The sequence below is a fragment of the Falco naumanni genome, chromosome 4 (genome assembly GCF_017639655.2).
Source record: "Falco naumanni isolate bFalNau1 chromosome 4, bFalNau1.pat, whole genome shotgun sequence".
In the NCBI taxonomy this organism is placed as follows: domain Eukaryota; kingdom Metazoa; phylum Chordata; class Aves; order Falconiformes; family Falconidae; genus Falco; species Falco naumanni.
Genome location: NC_054057.1, coordinates 3,906,132 through 3,925,674, shown reverse-complemented (window position 1 = coordinate 3,925,674; position 19,543 = coordinate 3,906,132). Strand labels below are relative to the sequence as shown.

At 42.7% G+C, this 19,543-nt stretch overlaps 1 protein-coding gene and 1 long non-coding RNA gene across 2 annotated transcripts in view; one reads left to right on the top strand and one right to left on the bottom strand.

Annotated features, from left to right (window-relative positions):
* Nucleotides 1-13,822, bottom strand: part of LOC121087751 — a 32,897-nt gene extending 19,075 nt beyond the window's left edge. Inside the window, exon 1 of the long non-coding RNA XR_005827722.1 lies at nucleotides 13,564-13,822. This is a non-coding gene — a long non-coding RNA (uncharacterized LOC121087751). The remainder of the gene's footprint in view (nucleotides 1-13,563) is intronic.
* Nucleotides 13,823-14,590: 768 nt separating this feature from the next.
* Nucleotides 14,591-19,543, top strand: part of STT3B (STT3 oligosaccharyltransferase complex catalytic subunit B) — a 52,756-nt gene continuing 47,803 nt past the window's right edge. The window contains exon 1 of the mRNA XM_040592536.1: nucleotides 14,591-15,082. Within this exon, the coding sequence (XP_040448470.1) occupies nucleotides 14,802-15,082 (281 nt within the window). The 5' untranslated portion in view covers nucleotides 14,591-14,801. The remainder of the gene's footprint in view (nucleotides 15,083-19,543) is intronic.

The window sequence follows — 19,543 nt, the reverse complement described above, 5'->3', positions numbered from 1 at the left end:
TACTTTCTTCAAGTAAAATATCCCACAGGCATCCTATGCATAAAATTAAAGTCCTTAGAAAAGAACTTAGACAAATGTCCAATCCAACTTACTTTATAAGTCATTAAGTACTTAAAACATTTTAGCATGGGCATAAGTCCATGGAAACTTTTGGGAAGGGAGGCAAGCAAGTCTGTTTCTAAGGCCCTTATCATATAGAAGGGAAATATCAGGAAGTTGCTGCATGTAATTAAAGGATAAAGGCCATAGAAGTTTCAATCCCTTTTCTGGTCATGAACTAATCTACAGCTATGTAGGCAATCATGTTATTTCATTAAGGTACAATTCATTAAGGAACTTAAGCCTGCTAAACTGTAACCATGAATGATACTGTTACCAAGACTAGAACTATTGGAAGACCTTCATCTATTGGGATTCTAGCTATTCAGAATGTGAATAAAAGTTTTATTTCAAAAGTTTTAATATTAAAGATATATATAATTTTTAAATTAGAGAGAATACTATATTTAGTTTGATATGAACTGCTTTAGCAAGCTATATTTTTAGGCTTGTTTATTTAAACTGACCTGTTTTCAATTCTGAGATTTCTATTAAACATCCTCTCATTGTTACACTCTTACACAGCATGCCACTGTTAGGAGGTAAGTTGTCCCAAAGAGGTGACAAATAATTGTATTTATGGGCAAATAGATGTGCTACAGTGTTTTAAAACACTAGAAATAATTTCTGTTGCACCTTCTAGCAGAAAGAGTACTAGTTTCATTAAAGGGCAAGCCAAAATGAAAGTGAATGTTAGCTTTTTAGGGCTCTTTAATGTTCTTCTTGATCTTTAATCTTTTCAAGAGATTAAAAGAACAAGGCCTGTGCAATTTGTTTCAACAATAACATTGTTCTTTCAGAAGGAATGCCTATAAAGATCTGGAGTGCTTGGCAGCAAGAATTATTAAGGAAAGTAGCAAAGACATGTAGACATGAATTTAAAATAAAGATAAAATTTACAAATCTCATTTTGCTTAGTCTTTTGTTTACCTGTCATTACAATTAGCAGTACATTAAATGACTGTGGTAAGAAGTTATGGTAATAAGAGAAGCTTTTTATTTTTTAGTCAGGATATTTGAATTTGTTTCAACAGTATATCTTCTCTCACTCTTCGGGGGGGGCCCTTACTGCAACAAAATATACATGAAAACATAACTGCAAAACCTCAACATTTGCTAAGGCACTTGGATATATATAGCATTGGACTGGAAAATAATTTTTTTTCTCGCTACCTAGCCCAGAAAAGATCAGATAACAAACTGCTGTCCTTTAAAATATATCTATATCCATCTACCTATCTATATATGTATGCTCAATAGAAAGTAAAATATAATGAAATAGTTTTGAAAAAGGTGTTCAATAACTTCCCTAGGGAAGCAGTCAAAATCCTGTTACTTGCAGAGATATTTAAAACTAAATTGCATAGATTTCTGGAAAAGTTAATGGTAGAGAACCATTTTGCAGGAGCAAGGTGATGGACTATGTAACCTGACAGGTCTTTCCTATCTCTAGATTCCATGAATCATATAGTACATGAAGATGACCAATTACTTTTTTTGTTTGTTTGTTTTAACCAATAAAATGAAAACCAATATTTTATGAAAACTCTGTCCTTCATTATTCTGGGAGATAATAAGGTTGAGAAGTCTGACAAGTCCACTAACGGTTCTAAAGTTGCAACAAAATAAAATCAATTATTTAGACTTAAGTACCATTTCACAAGTACTATATCATATTCACACTTTAAAACATTACCCTTCCTGACATGCTTACATTTGATTACTGTCTAACACAACTTTCTATATGCCCAGCAAAGTCATACCCAAGTCATACAGGCAAATGAAGGTCACACAATAACTATTTAAGCCTGATTTGAGTTGTATATCTACTAGTCAAGATAAAGCAATACATTATTGATCACATCAGTAAGAATTCCTGAAATGACACAGTGGCCTGGAGGCTTCCCAGTCTCACCTGGGATATTTGCCAAAATGTCTAAAGTTAACATTATCACCTTGAGCTCCACCTACAGCCACTTATGAGAAAGCTGCTCTGCCATGCAATTCAGGCCACCTACAATCCAAAAAAAAAAAAAAAAAAAAAAGACACTGAACAGAGGGTCTCAGTTCTCAATCCTTGCTCCAACAGGGAGTGCAGTCTGAGACACTCCTGGGAGCTCAAATGCAAATCCCTCCTTGGAAATGTTAGCAGATAATGCTCTGCATGACCCCAGCTACTCATCTGTTACAGCAGAGAGCTGTGGCTGACTCTGGAGTGGTAATAGCCCCAGCTATTGCTTTGTCCTGTCCCCAGGGAATAAAAGGGTCATATACTGGAACCACAGAGAGTTTCCTATAGAACAGAAAAAGTAGTAACTGGGCTGTGCCTATCAGCTACTCTTGATTACAGCTGGGTGGGTCTTGAGTAACTTTGGGTTCCTCACACACTCACCTCCCTCAGGATACATCCCATGCCTCTACTTGAGAGCATATACACCCTCATCACCAAAAATAATCTGAGACTACTTCTGTGGGCTGATTCTTCCAAAATAAATATGAATAACTCTTACTGACAACAGTGGCTTAATCCTGTTTGCAGAGTGATAATAGAGTTTCTTGAGCACAATGACTAGTATTATATTGGATTGGAGTAGGAGGGCAGGTGATGCCTTGCGCTTTCTCTGTGCTTATGTAACAGTATGGAACAGTGCACAAATCCAGCCCTTAGGCTGCTGAAAGGTACCTTATTACTGTCCAGCATTTTATAAATCCTTAATAAAACAGTAACATCAATATATATCATGATACACCTGCCAAATGCAACTTTGAGGGATGGAGGGGGGAGGGAAGGGAAAGGTATTTATGTTATGCTTCTTGCATCTGGGTTGCTGAACAGCAGAATTATATTCAAACTGCATTCAAGGGAAACATATACTAAGAAGCACATACAGAAAGCAAAAGTATTTTCACCAAACCTGGGAAAAATGCTCATATATTTTGATATATTTTTCTTTGCATGCATTAAACTCTTTAGGGACTCAATTCAGCAAAACACTTCAGTGCAAGATTAGTTCCATGCTCTTCAATGGAGCTATTCACATGCTTACAGAAAAATACAAGCTTAAGTGCTCAACTTAAGGCTTACACATTTCAAAAATTTTAAAACTACAGTCTTCAAGTAAAACAGGCCAAAATAGATTATATAAAAATGGATCTTATAAAAATATTCCCAACTTGTAAGCAACTTCTCTCCCATCATCGAGAATCTGCAGGGATATCCTCACCTCATCCATTGTTAGAGAGAATCCTCAAAACTGTCTGTTTGTTATATGCAGATATATAACCAAGCTACAAATATCCAAGGCAACCTGATCTCTTAAAGGGAGCACAACAATTTTTTTTTTTTTTTTACATCACAGATCTTGTGTTAATTTTCCTAGAAAAAATGAGATTGGGAACAACATACCTAGAAAAATGTCAAGAAAAATGCTTTCTTGATCCAATATCTAAACCAAAGTGCTTCTGCAAGAAGTTATCACTCTGATTCTGATTAATACTCAGCAACAGCATCATCTTCCTGGCTTCTAGGAAGGACACGATATAAAAGACACAAGTCTTAACACATACGTCACCCTAAGTGTGCTCTGGCAGCACTTCAACTCACCTATACTGAAACCTTCACAGGAAAATCTACAGATTTTTCTCCTTTCAGTCTCCATTCTTCTGTCATGGATTCAGCCCAGTCAGGATCCAAGCAACTCTATCTTCAAAAGAATTTGAAAACTCACAGCAAGAAATGCTTAACTTTATTACTGTAGGCAAGTTGCTTAGATTAACCAGGTAGCTAAGCACCAAGAATGCTCCTGCTGATTAGGATTTCATATGTGCTCCTTAAGGCACAGGCATTTTTCTTTTCCCTCCACCACAGTCACAGGATAAAAGTTTGGGATTTAAACAATTGAAGTCAAGTCTTGCACAACTATCATCATAGTTTTCTTCCTTTCTGCTTCAGGTATCACAGTCAGTACCCTTGTAACACAGCTGAAGTGCAGGATATTTTGGCCTATCTGGTATTATGGTTTAAGAATAGAAGTTCATCTCCCATAAAACCAAAACATATGTCAATCTGCAGAATTCTGTTCTTCAGAGCCCTAAGAAAAGTAGATTTTACTAGTTTTAGGGACAGACATTCAAAACAGTCTAAAAAGTAAAATACACTATCGCATCCTTACAGTTGTTCTACTCTACATGTGAACTCTATTCATCTGCAGGCAGGACTGGGGCAGCTCCTCACTCACAGCAGAAGACCCTGTACTAGACCAAGAGCATAAACACTACAACAGAATAGCTGTTTTCAGCCCTTTTCAATTTTTATACCCCAAGAAGTTTTTCAGTGAAGATGTATTTCTCCATAGTCAATCTAAGGCTGTGCTTCCTTTTGCAAACTCCTTATAGGCAGCCACGATGGAAACCCACTGACCACACTTTGAAATCTGTAAACAGTGTTGTTACCAGAAGAACTGGCCCCTGTGGCTCTGTTCCTCCAACGGGAAAAAGCTCTATCATACGTAAGTTAGGCCTAAGAAACTGTATCTTTCCAAAAATTCAGAACTGACTAGATACACGGGTCGAAACACACAGTGTTTGTTTGCTTGTGACATATATACACTGATGAGCTTGTTTTGAACACTTAACATCTCAACTCTGCTGCCTGTGTTTTATTTATAACTCCAGAGCATTTCTCAAGCCTTGCAGATGCCTGCAAATAAGGACTACATGAGCAGAGGAAAGGAGGCAATGCCAGTAACTATGTACCAAGAGGCCCAGAAGAGCCATAATACCGTTTGGCCAATTTAAATATTCATTCTTTCCTTGTTAACATTAAGTCTTTCCACATTCAGTTTCTCAGTTAAACAAGAGGTGAAGTGGTTTACATAGCAGTGCTTTAGTGAGATAGAACCTAATTACAGTTAATTCCCAATACACAAAAGGGTGCCTTCCCAACAGTTAATAAAAAGTGATGATTAGGAATGATGAGAGTACTGCTTCCAAAATGAACTTAAGATAAAGCACAAGTATGTCTAATTACCATATTTAAAACCTGCATTGAAAGGTATTTATTTCTCAAGGATAGGTGGAACAAGTTACAATTCTATCTCTCATCTTGGAGAAAAGGAAAGCTTACGTATACATTTCTAGACCTACCTAGTACTAGTGCTTCAGAAGCTGAATGCTTCCTTACCAAGAAACTAGGTGCCATGAGGTTGACTGCATAAGTAAAAGGATAATGCTACTATATGGAGACAGAGGAACTAAAATATTGATATTTCATTTTTTCATCCTGCTGGGAATCTGTCATTCTTCAGGTTGTTCTAATATGTGACAGACAAAAAAACTCTTTGCCATCATAAATGGATATGATTCAGGACTGAACACCTAAAAGCACTCAGGGTTTGACCTTGCATTTCTGAATGTTTAGGAGTCTCTATAGTACTCCACAACATAATTGTATTATGCTGATGGACAGTGCTTATAATACTCTGGAGGTTCTGGCTGATCTTCAGAAGCATATCTCTATCTCAACTAAAATAGAGAATTAAAAGATGGTCAGTCTTTGCACTTAATATTCACAGCTTTCCTAGTTTCTAGCTGTGAGAGCCAGTATTGACAGTATTAATAAAAATTTGCTCCTATCACATTAGAAGAAACTACATAAAAATTCTACTTGACAGTTTAGGTTAGGACAGTGCACGCTAAGTTACAGGCCACAGTAGGGTGGAGTCACTACAATGAAACTTTCCCAAGCCTGACAAAATTACTCTAATGCTGTTAAAAGAGCATTTGAACAGTCTTCACCCTGTTGTTGCCTGACACAATAAGTTAATGAAGAAACCTAGGAAGTCACAGACTAATACAAGTCACGTTTCTTTCCAGAAGAAGGATAATTGTCGCAGAAATAAGAAAAGATTACCATGCCTAATAATTCAAATGCCAGTAATTAACAGCCCAATAAAAATTGCCTAGGATTTCCACACAAATCTTACCATCTGCCTGCAATAAAACCCACAGAGTGTATCTTTGCTTCAAGTGGAAGTCACATGAAGGAGATGTAAGTAAAACCGATTCAGCAAATTAAAGAACATTGTATGTCAAGATAATGGGGGTATTTTCTCTAAGAGAGCCCATTATCTTAGAAATTCCTGAATTTATTCTCAATATTAATAAATAACATCCTCTCAAAAGAAAAAGTTGTGTGACTCCATAAATGCATACAACCTCTGGGTCTTTTCCAACCTAAATGATTCTGATTCTGTAATATTTAACGTGTGGTGTTTTATAAACAAGAATAGTAAGTAATAAAAAGACCTTTGAGTAAAGTAAAAAATTCCTGGCAACCAGCAAAAAGATACTGTGATGCAGATGGCTTGGTCACATTCCCTATCCAGTTTGCCTGTGTGGACTTGGAAATCTATATTGGATGCATGTAGCAAGATTTTGGTAATGGGGAGACTGGAGGGACAGCCTCTATAGAGAGAGGTCAGGGGCTGCCACATGCTGGACATCAGTGGTTCCAGGCGGCTTTGCAATGGACCCACTGCAGGTCAAGGCTGAGCCTATCAGCCAAGTTGGTGGCACTTTTATGAAAACATGTCTAAGAAAAGAAAACACCAGCTAGACAGAGGGGGAGGGAACAAAAAGATTTAGAAACAACGGAGGGAACGCCAAAGGCAGAGGAGGACTGACAAAGGGGAGGAACTGCTCCATGACAGATACTCCCTGCAGCCTACAAGAATTGAACTTTATACCATGCACTTAACAGACAGCAACTACATTCACAAAATACATCTCTCTCAAATTAATGTTGATAAGGTCTTTGTGACATTGTGTGTCTGTTAGATGACAGAAGACAAGAGTAAGCATGGAAGCTCTCATACAGTTTGGATGCTGGTGCTATCCTGGTGTGTCTGCCCCTGCTGCTGCCCCCCCACCTTAACAATGTATGTCTGACACAGTAGATTATGCAGTTGAAAAGGCTCTTATGTACAGTATCAAAATTTATCCCAATGGTCCACACTTTAGGCATCAGTACAGGGAACAGTTGGAAGATTTGTTCATCTCTCATCCCCATGACTTTGAAGGTCAACAGTTTGGCTATGCCTACTGTGTGATCTCCACGGCACAAAGAAGCTAAAGCAACGCTGATCATACTCCTTTGTGCAAAACCAATGTGCATCTGTTCTCTCTCAGAAAAAAGAAATACTGACATGAGAGTTACCACACAGGTGCCAGTAACTTTGGATGGTCTCAAGCAACACTGGCTCCATGCAAAAATGAGGCAAAAATCCCACAAAGATGGGGGGAGGAGACAGGCAGACAGCATGCATGTACCAGGAGAGCTATTAAATCAGCAGTTTTAAGGCATTTTCGTATCTTCATGTTAAAGACAATTTCATGCAACCTCCCAAAGTGTTTTTAAATGCAGAAGTACAGGGAGCGTAAGAGGAAAAAACAAGTTCTAGAGAACAGAATTCACACCAGAAAACAACAGAGACTTTTTAAAGTTATGAGATGGTTTGTTACATTAGGCTGATTGCTACATCAAGGAAGGAAAACAGGGCACGTAACAGTCACGTAACTGGTCCAGTATGTCCTGCAAGTGTCTGCCTTGAACGGTGGCTCAGGTGCTTTGGCATCCTCTTGTCCTGTTTTTGCAGTCACACTTGTTATATAGTCAAATAAGAAAAGGATCTTTATTTTTGCATCAGGTTTATGTGGCTGCTTTCCTTTTGCAGTTATAAATTCTCTTTTAGGAGATTAATTTGAAATACTAACTGGGTTTTTAGGTCTGGGAGCACCTATCAGTAACTGGAATGAAGTATCAATATGGATTTCAGTGTCCTAAGACCTACAAAAGTGGAACAAATATTTAAAGGAGGGATGCATAAAAAGAGACTTTAGCAGTAAGGATTAATTATTGTGGGATCAGTTTTCTCAGGATAGGGTTTTAAACATTAAGATTCATTGTTCCAGATGAAACTGAGAGTTATTGTTATCCAGATGAATTTCTGGCATGTGTTTTTGATATTTTTTTTAATTGTAGATTTAAGTGCTACAGTCAGTTACAAAAAGAGATTCCTGTGGCAAGAACTGAAGACCTACAGATTAGACATCACAGACCACTGTGCTTCAGTTCACATGTGGACAGAAGTCACTAAAGGCCTCTTAACTTTTCTGCAATACAGCAGTATTTCCACTTTTGAAGCCTCTAACCATTTGATGACAGCCAAAAAAAATTCAAGTCATATGAAGTCATAAAGTAGTCATTGCTGAATTCTCTTTTCGACAATGATGCAGTCCTCACTTCAGATCTGTATGTGAGGATGGGTTGAAATTACCTTATCCCAAATCCCCCATAAGCTCCTCTTTTGTATTGCATTGTGCATTTTGGCACGTTTCACTCCACAACAAAATGACTTAAACTCCTTTGCAATTCTGATGTAGTTATTAATGCAGCAGTTGAAGAGAAAAATATCTACAAGTAGTCTAGAAAGCAGCAAGAAGACAATTAGTTTGAATTGCTAGCAACAGAAAAGCACTAGAAACAATTCTTTGTAAACTTCTTTTTCCTCAAGGCTATGCAAGTTTGGACTACAAGCCCAATTATGGAAAAATACTGCACAATAAAGAGAAATTTTCAGGCATGGGGAATCCTTTGCTGATACTATACTTCACCATTACATTTTTTTTCCTACTAAATTAGATAATGAAGTATCTTCAATACTGTAGAACTTACCACCTTAAACAACTTGCTCTAATTTATAAGCCAAACTAAAATCAGAAGAGTTAAGTTTTGATGAACTATGGTACAACGTGCAAACTACCTTCTTCCCCTTCCCCTACATTCAGTTGCTACCAGGAACTCTGTGGAATGTTCTGGTCTGAAGGAGGCAATGAAGAAAAATACAACTGAAGGGTGGTCAAAATTGTATCAACAAATAACACCCACAGATTTCAACAGGCTTTAAACAACAACATAAAACCAGTTTTCTTCCTCTGTCCCTCTGCTCTTTGCTGTTTCCACATCTCACTTGATGCTGTAACATGCAGCTGGTGTTACAGCTAACACCAGAATGCTTCTTTCCTGTGTTCTGCTCTCCCCTCACTTGAATACAGTGCCAGAATTCACCTTCATCACAACTAAGCAGTAACAGATCCCATACATTTGAAATGGATATATCTCTCACTCCACTCCCCAGAGGTTAGATTTACCCTCCAGCCGGTTCCCTTAGCAGCTTTGCTGTTCCAACGTAACATTTTAATAAGACCCAGTATCTACAACTTCTGAGGACTTACCATTTACATGCTAAACACCACTGTTCAGCTATTTGATGGGCCATTTAGTGATGTTCCTGAAGAAAATGGCCTTTCTTAAAATTTTATTTTTTGCTGATCATCCCCAAGGCAGCACATCTCTTCTTACAAGAAGGAATAAGATGAAAGTTTTGCACAAACACTTGGCTGCAGCATTTGCCAAGAACAACCAAGTTTTCGTTAAGGTGCTTGCAAACACTAGAGGTGACAAAACAACACTTCAAGAAAGGTACTTCAGAGGTCTGCAGATTTTAAATGTTGCACAGCACTTATGGATGTGGGTTAGAATATACACATCTATAACCTGAATACGGTATTTTTTTATTTATTTAAAGAAAGTCTCAGTCTGTGCCTCTCCCTCAGTTTTTTCTAACAAGGGATGGGGACTTTGCAGAGGTGGTACCAGCCCACCAGAGGGAAAACCCCCATTTCTTCACAATAAGTGAAGACAAGGTTGATAAAAAAGGTGCTGGCAGTAGCAGAGTATGCCAGGTGTTGACTGGGGAGAGCAGAAAGCATTGTAACACCTTGCAGGCCTGTGTGTGCAAGCCAGAGTGATTTTTACCATTGTTCAGGTCATGGAAAAGGGAAATCAAGTAGGATAATTAAAACAGGAGAAGCAGAAGAGGAACATCAACACATGTCTAAAGTCTTGGAAAGGAAAAGGAGAAACCACCAGTAGAACACTGTCAGGATTAAGTCAAGTTTCTACTGTTACTGAAATGCTAGATGAAGGCCTTGTCTAAACGTTGGGCCGTTTTAATTCAAATCAATTAGAAACCTCGTTACAGTTACATAGGTGCAAAGCTCTTTGCAGACAATCTTGTATCAGTTTACAGCTGGATTAATTGATTTATGCATATCCACAAAGGGTTGCACCTGCTGAATTAAACTGATTTTAAAATTATTTTAAACTCATGTAATTTTGTCTATATGGAGACTAATAGATAGTTATTTTTTAAACACATTAAACTTAGGCATTCTCAGGGATAATTATAGGCAAGAGCATTATGTTTTCTCTCATTTAAACATTGTCATAATTTTTAAACAATGATCATCCAAGCACATAACTGAAATCAGGCACCCTCTGCCACATGAAGTTACACTCAACTGTGCTATTTACATTGTAATATTCTGCAGTTCAGGAAGTACTGTATCATTAATCTCTATGGCCATCCTCAAAAATCCTTAACACCAAACTTGTTCATCTGCAGAACTACAAAGTTGGAACCTGAACTGCTCTTCAAATACCTGTCTAAACTAAGGTATCTACTCCTGTTAAACACTGCTGAATCGTTGCCAATAAGGTTTGGTGAAAAGTTTTAATTTTTCCCACCAACCAGAAGCTTGTAGTTCTCACTAATAATTTGTTACCAGATATGTCCATGTGCAATTTTTTCTGCAAAAATTTTGTTTGCCATTCTTTTAATAGCAGACTGAACTTCAGTGACACATGGTAGCTGTGTTAAAGAACAAGGAGCTTTCATCTGAGATTTTCCTGTATGCAGCTCCACAACTTTCAAGATGCTCTGGTTTGTACAGCCATAACATAGATTCTGCACTTGGCATTATCCTCTGTTATTAAGGAAGCTTGGAAATGAAATATTTTTTTTCCCCTTTAAGGCATTTGGCTATTATTTCACATGCTCAGAATAGCAATTTGATTTTCTATATGCAAAATGGTTCATAACTACTACACAAAGTCAACTCCTCAGTCACTAATTTGAACATTTTTGTGGTTTTTTTTTTTTTTTTTGTTGTTGTTGTTCAAAGAAAACACTACCACACAGTGGAACAAATCAAACCAAATCACCTCAAAATAAATGGGAGAGCACAGGAGGATGGGGGTGGGGGGGAAGTAAAAAAAAAGGAGATGAAAAACCTCTTTCCCCATCAAGCTATTAATATGGGTTGAATGCAGTTTTCAGTAAACATGTTTTGCACCTCCTCTACAGAAATGAACTTTCCATTGCTGTCATGGCAGTATAGTATCAAAATCACTGAATCCTTGCATCTAACTATAGGAGTTCATGAATTTCCATCTATTTACATTTCTTCGCTCAATCTTATTGTAAAACTACTAAAACTCATTTCATATAAAAATTCAAATATATTTACTGAAACACTAACAAAAGCTTTCACTAGACCTGTGCTTTTTCTGCTGCTAGATTTCATTGCCCAAGCTCTGAGGTATTCAACAGTACAGATTTTTGAACAGTTTGAAAATGAATAGGCAACAATATCATTTGTTAGCAACAACAAAGCAGCACTTTACCATTAGTCAGCATTCAAATAAATCACATTGTCTGGGCTTGTCTATGCTCTGAAAATTGTCTGATTTAACTCTGTCTGCATAGTCAGAATGATATAACCTCCCTGTTGGATGTAAAAGTTATAGCAGTGAAATTTAAAGTAAACACGATATAACCTTATCCACACCACAATCTGCAATAGTGAAATTAACATTGATACTGAATTTTACATAAAAATAAGTTCTGATATACACATTTTTTTTTCCAGCTGACATGAATCATCAGTCCTTTTTGGCCCTTTAATATCAAGAGAAATGGTCGGGGAGGAAGAAAAGACACAGGTATTCTATCTACAACACCACCATTTAAAGCAGCTCCTCTACTGCATTGTTAAGCTTGAACTGCTGTTATGAAGAGACAGAATCCCAACTGTGAGAATGGAAATACTGCATTGTCATTTCAGAAAAGTACACCAGGACTGAGCATGTTGTAAAATCATTCAATGTCTTTTAGAAAAAGACTTGATAGTTGCAAATTTCTGGTCATGTTTACTCTTTGTTCATGAGCCAATTAAAAATAATAAATAATCCTTCACTTAAAATGCCAGTTGGTCAGCTCATTAAAAAAAGCCTAACACCACTAGAAAAGGGTCAAATGTTTAACTTAAGTCAAACATATTGTTGGCCTATTTAAACAAGAGTAAGAAAGAACATGTATTAAAAAACCTCCAAACAAATTTAAAAAATCCTACCAAACAAAACCCATAGTCTTTCAAAAGCCAGGTTTGGCAAAACTGAACCTCAAAATTTTCTGGATGCTTTCCTAAGCCTTATTCTAAAAAAAGTATGTAAAATGGAGTCTTTTAAGAGCAACAGTGTATCGAAGTGCTCATCTTAAAACACACACACACCTTAAAATAACTCTGCTTTCAAACCTGGTGACCCAGTCACAGCTGTTGACTAACACAAGGATTGAGGAAAAATAATTACATGCTCTACAAATTGTTAAACAGAGTTTTCCACTAAAAGAACAACTTTAATAGAAAGACTTCTACTTTGTTTATAAAGTAGTACACTGTTTTCTTCCTCTGGCAAATAAAATAAAACCAGAGGCAATAGCAAGGACTAATTAGAATGGTATTAGTTAGCTAAGGCCCAGCACATTCCCCAATGATATCAGTGAAATTGAACTGCAAATCTTCAGGACCTCTGAAGAGCCATGTTTGTGTATCAAAGGAAATGCCTAAAGCTGAGACAACAAAATCCAAGCTATTTAATTTGAAAAACACCACCCTACATAAAAGTCACAAAAGTTGTTGGTGTAAACGCTGTAAACGATCATGTTGATTTTTTAAATTTTGCCTGTGCTTAGTACCATGCTTCTAAAAGCAGGCAGTCCTCTGCCATCTCAGAGTAGAATGAAGGTCAGCATAACCATTCAAAAACCATGACTGCAAAACATCAGTAACTTTTCATTTTCTTCATTCTCTTTGTAACCACTGGTTTCACAAAATATTTGAGGAAGTTACAGGACTCCCAAATGGCATTTCATTATGAAAATGACTAAAAGAGAAGTCACTTACAAGAAAAAAAAAACAAACCCAAAACAAAACACCAGTTTCCATTTGCTGGCCTCTGCACCAGCCTGGAAGCGCTCCCAGCAGGGGCAGGTGGGCCCGGGCGCCCTGCAGGTGGCTGCCCCGGGGTGAGGGCAGCGAGCTGCCCCCGGCCTTGGCCAGGCTTTGCCCCCAGCTACCCTTCCCAGCTGCCTGAGGGGCAGGTTCTGGCACAACGCGTGCTGCAGCCAACACCGTTTCCAACGGGGTAATGACACGTTTGAAACAAACACCATCAGAGGGAAGCGAGCCCCAAAGAGGCGCAGTATCGAAGAGCAGACTCACAGCATGAGAGACAAACGGGCTCCAGAGCTGAGGGGAGAGCAAGCAGCGCTTAACGCCAGCCCAGGGCCCCCTCAGCGGAGGAAGGTGAGCCGCCGGGGCTCCCCGGGGACGGCTGGTGCCGCCGCTGCCACGCACGCCCCGCCGCGGGCGGCGCCACAAGGCTCCCCTGAGAGACAGGGGCCGTTGGCGCCGTTACAACCGTTAGGGCAGCCCCCGCGCGCTCAGGGGCGCGGGCACGCCCCCGCCGCACAGACTACGACTCCCAGCAGGCTCCGCTCCGCCTCGCGCGCGCCGAGCGCCCCCGCGCAGAGCATGCCGGGAGCGGTGCCGCCCCGCCAGCCCACACGCACTGCAGCGCCCGGACGCAGCACCAGGGGCCGCCAGCGGCGATAGCCGCTCCTGAGGGCACCCACGTGACTCGCTGGCCTCACTCCGATTGGAACAAACCGCCGCCAGTCACCGTTGCCCCCTTTCTTTTTTCTTTTATTCCCACCCCTAATGGCTGGCAGTGAGCGCCACCTCCCCTCCGCGCGCCGCCACGCCTTCAATCCCGCCGCTCCGATTGGCTGTCTGGTCTTGCCCCGCCCCTTTTAAATACCTGTCGCTCTGTGACAGGCCGTCATGCACTTCCTGTTAGCAGAGCTACTGCGGGGATTGGTCCCTCTACCCTGCCCCCCCCCACTTCTGCTCGCGGCCCCGCCCCTCCCCGTAGCTCCTCCCGCGCTGGAGGGCGGCAATGTCAAACCGCTGGGAAGGGGGGGCCCGGCCCTCCGCCCCCCGCGCCCGACCGGGCCCTCCCGCCTGCGCCCGCGGGGCGAACGCGACCCCCTGGCGCCGTCTGCACGCCCGCGGCTCCCCGGCTCTGCCCTCCGCCTGCGCGCACGGCCGCCGGCCCCTCCCCCCGCCCCGCGCCCGCCCCTCGTCCCCGCCCCCTGCCGTCACGGGCCCCGCCCCCGGGCTCGCGCGCCGCGCCGGCCCCCTCCGCCGCGCCCCCCGCCCGCCCGCCCCGCGCCGCACTGGGATGGTGACGGCGGCGGCGGGAGGCAGAGCTCGGCTGAGCTCGGCGGCGGCGGCGGGGAGTCGGTGAGGAGCGCTGAGGGACCGGGCGGGCTCCGCCCCTCCCCTGCCGAGCCTCCTTCCTTGCCCCCGCCCTTCCTCCCGCTCCGTCCCCCACCCACCCTCCGCCTCCTTCCCGCACGCGCCAGGCGGAGAGGCTGCGAGGGAGCCCAGGGTACAACATGGCGGAGCACTCGGCCCCCGACAACAAGCACAAACCCGCCGCCAACTCCGTGGCGCTGCTCAACAGCCGCGCCGGGGCGAGCGGTGGCGGCGCGGCGGCGGCGGCTGCCGGTGGCCCCCCGGCGGGCGGAGGCGGCCTGTCGGGGGGCCTGTCGCAGCCGGCGGGCTGGCAGTCGCTCCTCTCCTTCACCATCCTCTTCCTGGCCTGGCTGGCCGGCTTCAGCTCCCGGCTCTTCGCCGTCATCCGCTTCGAGAGCATCATCCACGAGTTCGACCCCTGGTGAGTCCCCGCCGCTGCCGGACGGGACGGGGAGGCGGGAAAGCCGCCCCCTCACGGGGCGCGCCCGGGGCGGGCGCCGCGCCGTCAGCCCCGGCGGCAGCGGTGGGGCGGGGGGGGGGGGGGGGCGTCCTCAGGCTTCGCCCGCCGCGGCCGCGGGGACGGCGGGCGGCCCGCTCCGCCTGCCTGCCGCCCCGCCACTTCGCGAACTTGCGCCCCGGCTGTTCCCCCGGCCGCCGGGCGGAGGGAGCCGAGAGCCGCGGCCGCGCTGGGAGGAGGGAAGGGGGGGAGGCGGTGCGGGCGGGACACGCTGCGGCCGGCCGGGGGGAGCCCGAGGGGTCGCGGTGCGCGGCGACAGGCGTGAGGAGTCGTCGCGGGGCAGGGTCCGGCGGGCGGGCAGCGCGGGGAACAAACGGCTGTGCCGGGCGCTCGGGTGTCCCCCGCGGGGCGGGGGGGGAGCGCGATGGCGGCGACCTGGGGCCGGGGCGGCGGGGGTGCCCCGGGCCCAGCGGAGCTGCGGCAGGACTCCGCGCCGCGCTGCCGAGGGGCGCGGGGAAAGTTGTGGCGCGGGTGGGGGCCGGGCGGGGAGCGGGGCTCCGGCCGCCGCCGCCAGAATGGAGCAGCTGTAGCAGGCGTGACCCCGTCTGGGTCCTTCGGTCGCCGCGTTGGTCCCCAGATGTGCGGGGCGGCTTCTCGGAGTGGCCGATCCTGGAGCCCTTGTCGGCCGTGGAGGGAGGAGGGTGAGGAATGCGCTGCAGGAAGTAATCTTCATAAAAGTGACTTGAGGGATTACGGTGAAATGGGTGACATGGATTTACTGCCAGGTGTTTCAGAGCTGTGTTTCTGAGCCCAAGGACTTGTGCTGTTTCCCACGCATCTTGATTTTTCGAAAGATTGCTTCCCCTCCTGTAGAAGCTGTCTGTTCTTTTCCCCGTTGGAGGGGACTGAAACCATTTTATGTGTAAGATCAAGAAATGCTGCACTCGCTCCTTCCAGCAAGGCAAAGTGAGAGATGACGGGACTGGTGGGACAGGTTTTTTAAATGTGAAAACGCGACAGTGGGTTTTTTTTATTACTGGCTACTTCATCCTAGGAATCCCTGGTTTTTTAGAACTTGACGTAGGGTAAACAGCAGATGACTTTGGAATAACGAATTGTCTGGTTTTAATTTAAAATTTTATTTCTTGAGTCTTACTGTTAATTGAATAAAGAGACGAGATGCTTCATTTTAAAATGCACGGTAGATACTCTGCGTTAAACTGATCTGAAATTGTCACTGAAATTATCCACAAAGCATGGGCTCCACTTTGATAGTTTCAAAAGCACAACTTCCTCTTTTCTGGCTGGGTCCACCCCCCCCTGCTCCCCCCGCCCCCACCCCCCCTTGTAATCCATTCACAAATCATGGCTCAGAGTAGTGGCTAGAGAACAAGGAATTGCTTTGTTTCTAAATGCTGTCTGAAGTAATACATGCTTTGTGATGTGAAAGCCAAATATCTCAAAATATCTTCAAAACATAAAATAATTGCCCATAATTTAAGTGGGTTTTTTTCTGCTAACACAAATGAATGGAAGGAATGCAAACTTTCAATTAATAAAGTTAACAGCGGGGGGAGGGAGCACAGTCAAACACATCTGCAATGAGAGTATGAACATGCCTGTGAAGTAGTTTTCAGTCTCTTTTAATCTAACTTTAAGCAAAAAGGCTTTCCTTCATCATGGAGGAAACTTTTTAGCACACAGCTTACATTTTTGTACAACTGTATCGGAATTTTACAGGAATTTTACAGCATTTAGTTGCAGAACTTTTGTTATTAAGCCTTGAAGGAAATCAAAATAGGTTCTGTAGGGGTTACGTTTATAATCATTGCATGGTTGTAAAGATAAACTTCTGGTTTAAGCAGTGTATAAGTTGATGCAAAGTTATCTTCCTGAGTGTACAAACAGAAGGCGTTGCTGCCTGTTAATTAGAGAATAGATGAAGTTGACAAAACTCTTTGATTTTACTGCAGGTTTCTGAGAGGCAGTTGAAATGTCAAGAATCATGCCAGTGTCATGTTGCTGCATGCCAGAAATGGTAGAGGCAAATGCACTTAAGTTAATTAGTAGGAAAGAGAACCTAAAATGGTACAAACGGAGGAAAAACAAAGGGCTTTATTGCAACAGCAGTATTGGTGCAAAGAATAAAAAATGATGTTGCTCCTAAACTGTTGAGTAACTAGGTAGGAATGGCTTTTTACAGTTGTAAGGGTCTTACAAGTCTGAATCTAATGTGGGAAAGGAGCCTGTGAGAAGAGATTAGAAGCAGTGCTCTATTTTTATGTTTTTAACCAATTCTTTAGCAGCTTGTTCAGGTAAACTGGATTTTCTTCTTTTTTTCATGACAGTGGCCATAGTCTTTGCTGGTGGAAGAGTTCCGTAGTTTTCTCCATTCCTTTGATTTTTCTGTCAGGCTTAAATAGGATAGCTTGCAGTGTGTTAAATCACCTGTTCTCTAGTATTTGTTTTGTGACCGAGAGGAAGCTGAGGAATATTTGATAACTGGTTTGCCTAATGCTCCTCATTTTATTCTTTTGAATGGAAAAATATTGTTGCCTCTAAGGTGTAGAAAGCTTTCCCCTTTACTTAGGAGTCCAGTTTTCTGTATGGACATAAGAAACATAAGAGATCTGGCGTGGGAGGAAAGGGAGATTTGCCTTGGGTTTTCTGCACATTAATTGAATCAAATACCACTTTTTTTTCTAGCATCCCTTTCAAGCTGCGTTTCTGACAATAAAGTCAGGTTTTGATTCCAGGGCGTGTGTGTTTGCTCGTTTTGTAAAATTAGCCTCTGAGACTTCAGTTGGCATTTCTTCCAGAAATGACCACAATGTAATACAGTAGGCCAAGACAACAGAGAGGACAACTTTTGCTGTTGATCTCTGCTATAATACAGTGCCTGCATGAGGAAAATACAAACCTGTATTCTGAGGTCACCATACTGTAATTTACAAACTTGTAACCTGTTTGCCATTACTAGGATTACTTCCCCCCCCCCCCCCCCCCCCCCCCCACTGAACACCCCTTTTGTATAGTATTGCCACTTTATTTTGATTTATTTCTCATGTCTTGTTTAACTTCTGTACATCAGCTGGTCCAAAGACTTTGAAAAATGTGTGTGCTTTTTGGCAAGTCAGGTCAGATGAGCTGATATGTGAAGTCAGTCAGCACTGAGTTTAAGCTGAGCTATTGACAGGCATCCGGCATTTAACTTCAGGATTTCATTATCAGGCCAGGAACGTGAAAAATGGACATCAATGGTACATTGGGATGGACAGGTTTCATGCCTGAAATTTGGTTCATCTGTTGGTTGGTTTGGCAGCTGTGTAGACCAAGAGCGTAATTTCTGTGCTACATGTATACAAGTGTACAGCAAAAACTTCTCATGAAAGTAGAACACTGTGTTTAGCTCGGTTGGCAAGCGAGGTCATTCTTTCTGTCAGATGTTGCCTTAAATGCCAGCATGGGTGCTGAACCAAGGCAATAAAAATTATGGAGTACTTGAACCAGGACTACTTCCTATGCACTGGTTTGTCAAAAGTAAAGCTCCAGCATGTCCATGTGCTGTTTCATTTGGCTGCTCATATCATATATATACGCACATAATAATCTATATGTCTCTGTGTGTGTGTATATATGTGTATACATATAAGGTTGGATATATCTAGCAAGATCATTGCATCCTGATACTACTACTAAAATGGTAACAACCTTTGATACATCAGTAGTCTTCAGAGAGTGATATTAAAATAGTAACATTCATTCAGTTTGCACAGTTCTTAGCGTTGTCGCACGTGTAAGAACTGTATCTGAATCATTAATCATATCTCATGACGTTAAATCAAACTTTCGTCCTTCCCTGAGAATTTTAACAGCTTGCTAAACACCAGATTAATGCCAGTTGTCTTAGGAGTGAAAGCTGGTTTAAGCTGGAATGAAGAAGCTCCTGTGTCTGTGCATGAGACCCTCTCCATACCAGTTCGCATGTTCAGGATGGAGCGTTACTGTGACCTTTGTTACATTTGCCTACCTACTACTGCCAGGAATCTTGTTTCCTATTGTCCTGGTACTGAATAGCACTACCACAATCTCATATACGTCTTTGCCTCTTCCAAACCAACATCACCGATTGCTCAAACCACCAGCTTTTTAACTGTCATCAGGGTGACCGTTGTTTATCAAACCTCACTGAGGTAACTTAATTGTGCTAGTGGGAAGTATGGTTTATATATATGATAGCAATCCACCTTCTTATCACTGATACCACCATTGACTGTTAGCAGGCTTTGGTGGATGGGGATGAACAGGTGAAAATAAATACGAGATTGGTGTCATTGCTTGCACTTCAGAGGCAGGCAAGTTAAAGGAAGTTAGGATTTTATCTTGCACGCAGCCAAAAAGACAGGTTTTGCTAGGCTCAAATCA